This window comes from Chiloscyllium punctatum, chromosome 2 (genome assembly GCF_047496795.1).
Source record: "Chiloscyllium punctatum isolate Juve2018m chromosome 2, sChiPun1.3, whole genome shotgun sequence".
Lineage (NCBI taxonomy): Eukaryota > Metazoa > Chordata > Chondrichthyes > Orectolobiformes > Hemiscylliidae > Chiloscyllium > Chiloscyllium punctatum.
The window spans coordinates 46490476-46496475 of record NC_092740.1 but is presented as its reverse complement, the minus strand read 5'-3'; the positions used below and the strand labels follow the sequence as shown (position 1 = coordinate 46496475).

At 38.0% G+C, this 6000-nt stretch overlaps 1 protein-coding gene across 4 annotated transcripts in view; it reads right to left on the bottom strand.

Annotated features, from left to right (window-relative positions):
• Window positions 1–495: 495 nt before the first annotated feature.
• The window catches only part of mrps27 (mitochondrial ribosomal protein S27), a 97581-nt gene continuing 92076 nt past the window's right edge, over window positions 496–6000 (bottom strand). For all 4 annotated transcript variants that reach the window (XM_072581910.1, XM_072581920.1, XM_072581929.1 and 1 more), the window contains exon 11: window positions 496–1767. In XM_072581910.1, the coding sequence (XP_072438011.1) occupies window positions 1528–1767 (240 nt within the window). In that variant the 3' untranslated portion in view covers window positions 496–1527. The remainder of the gene's footprint in view (window positions 1768–6000) is intronic.

Genomic DNA, 6000 nt, shown 5'->3' with positions numbered 1-6000 from the left:
GGAATTTAAATTTAATAAAAGTCTGGAACGGCAATGCCCATGAACTCATTGTCAATCACTGGGGGAAAAACCCTCTGACTCACGAATGTCCTTTAGGGAAGGAATATACCATCCTTACCTGGTCTGGCCACATGTATCTCTAGACCCACAGCAATATGGTTAACTATTAACTGCCCTCTGGGTAATTGGCGATGGGCAATAAATGTTGGTCTGGCCAGTAAATCTCACATCCTGTGAATGAATAATTTAAAAGACTACTCCCACTCAAGTCTGGTAAGAATGCATTCGGTCCTAGAATAGCAACATAATGAAATTTCTTACCCTTCTAGATTATTTGCTTAATATAAGCATCAAGTTTTTCAAAATCCAGTTTAGCACGAATACTTTGGTTTTATCTCATTTTAAAGTTTACTCTTCTCAATCTTCGTATCCTGTACTGTAGGACTTGTCCCTTCCACTTCATTTCTTATTTGAACATAAAAAGGAGCCACTGTCTTCAACAAAAAACCTACTCCAGCTTTAATTTCCATGAAAAAAAATCACTCAATGACCTTTAAGGACAACATGATGGTCTTCCAAAAAAGAAAAGCACAGAAGTGGTTTTGCTAGTTTGATATTATACTTCTATCAATTTAAAACAGAGTTATTGGGCACAAAGCTAAGAGCAGGAACATAAAATGAAACAACACAGAATTTTATATGGTGTGCATCATCCATGGATTTCTAAAAATTTTCAAATAAAAGTCATGATTTAAAAGTGTTCAGTAATAAACAACTAAACATCCACATTTCTATTTGATGACTGTTGTTTGCTAGTTTTCTTGCTTGTTTGATGTATCAATGGGTCTGTGATGGTCTGAAACAGACTTGATTTGGGCACATAGCATGATTTAACAAAGATAAAAATGCATACTCAAGGGTTTTTTTTTAAACCATCTTTAAACTCTTAGCAACCAAATAAAAGATAATACATCAATTACCAATATTTTAAAAGTGGAATAAGGATCAAATCACTTTGTGAATCATTCTCTGATCATAACTTATTACTAATTATATAAATTTCCACCAGAAATCAATTTTATAATGAGGACTTTACTGCCATACAAACAACTTGAGACAGTATCACAACTGCTAACCTTCTCGGAAGATTATACTCTCCTAATGGCATTGATATTTGTTTCTAACAATCTTACAAAATATCCATCTCCTTTAATAGAATAGATGACAAAATAGTATTTTCTGGAAATAACTGGCTTTTTATTAAAACATTATAATTAGATGTTGATTTAGGGTTACTGTGAAATAACAATATTATGTTCCAAAGCAGATGTTCAGATTGAAGTGGCTATGGAAAAAAAAACGCATATTTACAACGTTGAATTCATTGATCAGCAAGACCCAAATTATTTATATTGCTTTAACGCTTTGGAAATGATGAAAGAATTATGCAGATACTGCAAATGGCACAATTTTATCAAATTAATAGGTCAGCCTAATCACTAGCACCAAGAAAGAGCAAAGCGAGGTTTAATTTGCGGCTTTTGCTGCTCGTCTGGCTTCTCTCTCTTGGCGAGCCTTCTCCTTCAACTCTCTTTCCCTCTGAATCAGTGAAGCACGTTCTTCTTCCCATTTTTCTAACTTCTTCTCATACTTAAGGATTTCTTCAGTTTCAGATGATGGGAGATTTTCTTTGACCAGCTTGTCTGTCAGTGTCATCAGACTTTCAGTTTCAATCTTTCCAAGAGATTCCAGCTCTGCATAAAGTTTCTATCAAAGAGAACCAAGATACCTGTTACTGTCTAGAAAAGGAGCTTCCACCAGTTTACAATCAAATGCATAGAAACAGTATTAGGAACCAATAAAGCAGAAAGAATTGTGTGTATGTGATGTGCAAAGCAATTTGTTCTTAGTGTCAGTGCCATCCATCCACCCTTTGTCCTCCAGTCCTGTCAAGATAATCAAAATGCTGAACTAGGTGCTGTGAAGAACTATGAAGAAAAACTTGCCTGTAATACTGAGATAAGCATTACTTCTGCAGGGAGTATCCACACACTTTTAATAAAATAGGAAATGCGCCAGATAAATCAGACTATAAAATACAGGAACAAAATTAGACAATTCAGTCCATACTTTAGCATTCAATGAGATCATGGCTGATCTCAAATCCACTTTCCTGCCTTTTTCACAACCTTCAATTCCCTTACTGACTGAAAATCTGTCTATCTCAGCCTTGAGAATATTTAATAATCTAGCATCAACAGTCCTCTGTGGTAAAGAATTCCACAAATTTACTATACTCAGAAAAGAAATTCCTCCTCATCTCTGTCTTAAGTGGCTAACCTCTTATTTTGAGATTATGCCGACTGATCCAAGGCTCTCCCACAAGTCGACAAGTCAACTCCTCAAAGAAGCTTACATGTTTCAATAAGGTCACCTCACATATTTCTAAATTCCAATGAATACTTACCCAACTACTCAACCTCTCCACAGAAGGCAGTCCCTCCATATCTGGTATCAGCCTAGTGAAACTTCTCTAGATGCCTAAATGCCAGTAATATCTTGCCTTGGATAGGGGGCACAAACAGGGTTCTAGCTGTGGTTTGACTGTTTCTTTGTATAGTTTTAGCAAAAAAAAACTCCCTACATTTATATTTCCATTCCTTTTGAATTAATAGCCCTTCCTTGCTACCCACGGAACATGTTTACTAGCTATTTGTGATTCCAAATCCCTCCGTGGGGTAGTTTTCAACACTCTTGCTCCGTGTAGATAAAATACAGCTCTTCAATTTTTCCTGCCAAAATGCACAACCTCATTTTCCTATATTATATTCCAGTTGCCAAGTGAAAAGATGGATGGTTTTGTTGGGAATGCATATTTATCTTTACAAATCACCTTGAGAATTGGAAGATATTGAACTGTTTGGCCACTTTTTGGAATTAAAAAGTGTTAATTTCCCCTAAGTGCTGGAACACCTGTTTTTGGAAAAGATTATGGGACATTTGTGCTGATGGTTGTCGACCAGCCATACCTGGATTGGACTTGTGTTTCAAACATCTGGGAAGTCAAGAAGAAAGAAAAGAGAAGCAGCAGTAAGGTGCAGCAATGTTGCAACTTCTTTCCTTCCACTCTTATGCAGATTGATATTTGGGAACCTTGAAGTCAACATCTCAGTATTTTTATGCCTTTGCAAATCATGAGAAACTGAATTGTGACCACTTAGCAAAGACTAGGAACCAGTTTGATTTCTCACTGAACTGAAGCTTTGTTTAAAATATCTTTGTTTGAAAGATTTTACAGCTGTAAAGGGTCTCATCAATTTCATTTTCTCAACAAGAAGCATAGTGAAGTGTATGGATTTATCAATCTCCTTTATTTTACAGACCATTGGCTAATAAGGGGAATATTTTTCCTGTGGATTTTTTTTTTGGCAAGTATAATTTCTGCAGCCTCCTTTGTATCCTGTGTGTGAAAGAGAATTTGGGAATAAAAGGAGATATAGTTCTAACTCTGGATTGTACCTTGGATATTAGTCAATTTGACATTTGTTTTAAAGACTCACTTTGTGTTATAATAAATGGATTATTTTGAGATTTTTGAAGAAGTCTGTTGGAAGTCTCTTCTTTCTGGATAGTTGACTGAATTTTAACAGTGTGACTTGGGCTCAGTGGGACTTCATTAACATTCCTCCCAGCACAGTTTTAACAACTTTCATCTGTCATCAGAACTGATGACTCAAGATTCTTTAAGAAGGGCAGAAACATGCAAACAGTGAAATGGGAATCAGGGAAAACTACCAAATACACCAATCAGAGAGAGAGAATATGGCCAAATCTGGGCAGAATACGTTAGGAAGCATGATAAAGCTTTGGAGAGGGTGCAAAGGAGTTCTACCAGAATCTACTTGAACTTCTCCTTTATAACAAGAGGAATCAAACAGAAACGTTAGGATATTATGCTTTTGTTATAAAGGGCATTGGTGAGATCACATCTCGGATACCGCGTGTCATTTTAAACTCTTTACTTAAGGAAAGATAGAATGCATCGGAGGTGGTTCAACAAAGTGGTACTAAACCGATACCTGGAATGAGCGAGTTATCTTATGATGATAGGTTGGACAACCTGGGCTTGCTTCCACTGGAATTTGGAAAAGCGATAAGTGACTTGTTTGAAGTGTGTAAGATCTTGAATGGTTTCAACAAGGAATGAGGTTCAGAGGTGACCTTAAACAGGTTTATAAAATCATGAGGGGTCTAGATAGGGGTTAATGGTAGGTGTATTTTCCCTAGGATGGGGGATTTCATGACTAGGGGGGAGTATTTCTAAGGTGAGAGGTGAAAGATTTAAAAAGTTAAGGGGCAACTTTTTTTTTTAAAGAGAGGATGGTTCATATAAATTACGGTGGCGCGGTGGCACAGTGATTAGCACTGCTGCCTCACAGCACCAGAGACCCGGGTTCAATTCCCGCCTCAGGCGACTGACTGTGTGGACTTTGCACATTCTCCCCGTGTCTGCGTGGGTTTCCTCCGGGTGCTCTGGTTTCCTCCCACAGTCCAAAAATGTGCAGGTCAGGTGAATTGGCCATGCTAAATTTCCCGTAGTGTTAGGTGAAGGGGTAAATGTAGAGGTATGGGTGGGTTGCGCTTTGGCAGGCCGGTGTGGACTTGTGCCGAAGGGCCTGTTTCCATACTAAGTAATCTAATATGTGGAATGGACTTCTTGAGGAAGGAGTGGATGAGGGTACAGTGACAATGTTTAAAAGACATTTGGATAAGTACATGATTAGGAGAGGTTTGGAGGGATATGGGCCAGGAGCAGGCAGGTGGGATTAGTTTAGTTTGGGATTATGTTTGCCATGGACTGATTGGGCCAAAGGGTCTATTTCCATGCTGTATGACCCTATCACTCTTGTAGATCAGTTCACAACTAGGGGGGCACTGTTCTTAAAATTTGGAGTCATCCGTTCAGGACAGAGATGAGGGGAAGACATTTTTGGTTCTGGACTTTTGAACTCTGTGCCTCAGGAAGTGGTGGAGGCTGGGTCACTGAATGTTTTTCACACGGAGGTGGACAGACTCTTGTTAAACAATGAATCAAGGGTTATTGTGGTAGATGGGATTGAGGAATTTGAAACACAAATGGATCAGCGTATTCATATTAAATGATTGAGGGGCTGATTGGTCTATTTTTATTCCTATTTCTTATGTTTGTATGATGTCATCAGAGCAAAGAAAATTAATGGAGGATTCAGCAGAGAAGATCAAACATTTGAGGAGGTTTGAAAAAGTAAATAAGGAGAAACTGTTTCCAGTGCCAGGAGAGTCAATAACCATAGGGGATTTTCTAAAATGGTGCTGAGAATGAAAGATTTCAGAAAGGTTGAGATGAGTAAAACCTAGGCAGTTCACCTTAGAACACTAGAAGAGTCCAAAAGGCAGAGATGAGCTGCTGGGACTGCAAGTGTTTAAAATTATATATTAAGGGCTTGAAGGAAGGAAGCACATGGATTATAGCCAAATTTCCAGATGACACAAATATAGGTGGAGAGGCAATTTGTAAGAGGGATCTACTTTACGGTTTGATAGATTGAGTAAGTGGCTAAAATGTTAGCAAATGGAGTTTAATGCGGAAAAGTGCAAAGTTGTTAATTTTGGAAAGGAGAACAAAAGTACAAAGTATTATTTAAATGAAGAAAAACTCTAATAAGCTGCAACACAAAGGGACTTGGGGATACTTGTACATGAAATACAGAAAGCTAGCACACAGGTGCAGCAGGTAATCAGGAAGACTAGTGGAACATTGGCTCTTATTTCAAGGGAGTTGAAGCATAAGAGTAATGAAATCTTATTGAAACTGTACAGGGTGCTGGCGATCCCTCATCTGGAGTACTGTGAGCAATTATAAAAGATATCAAGACTTAAAAGGATGTTGAAGGAATTGGAGGATTTGAGCAATAGGGAGAGGCTTAAAGGGCTAGGGCATTTTCTTCAGGGTGTAGGAGG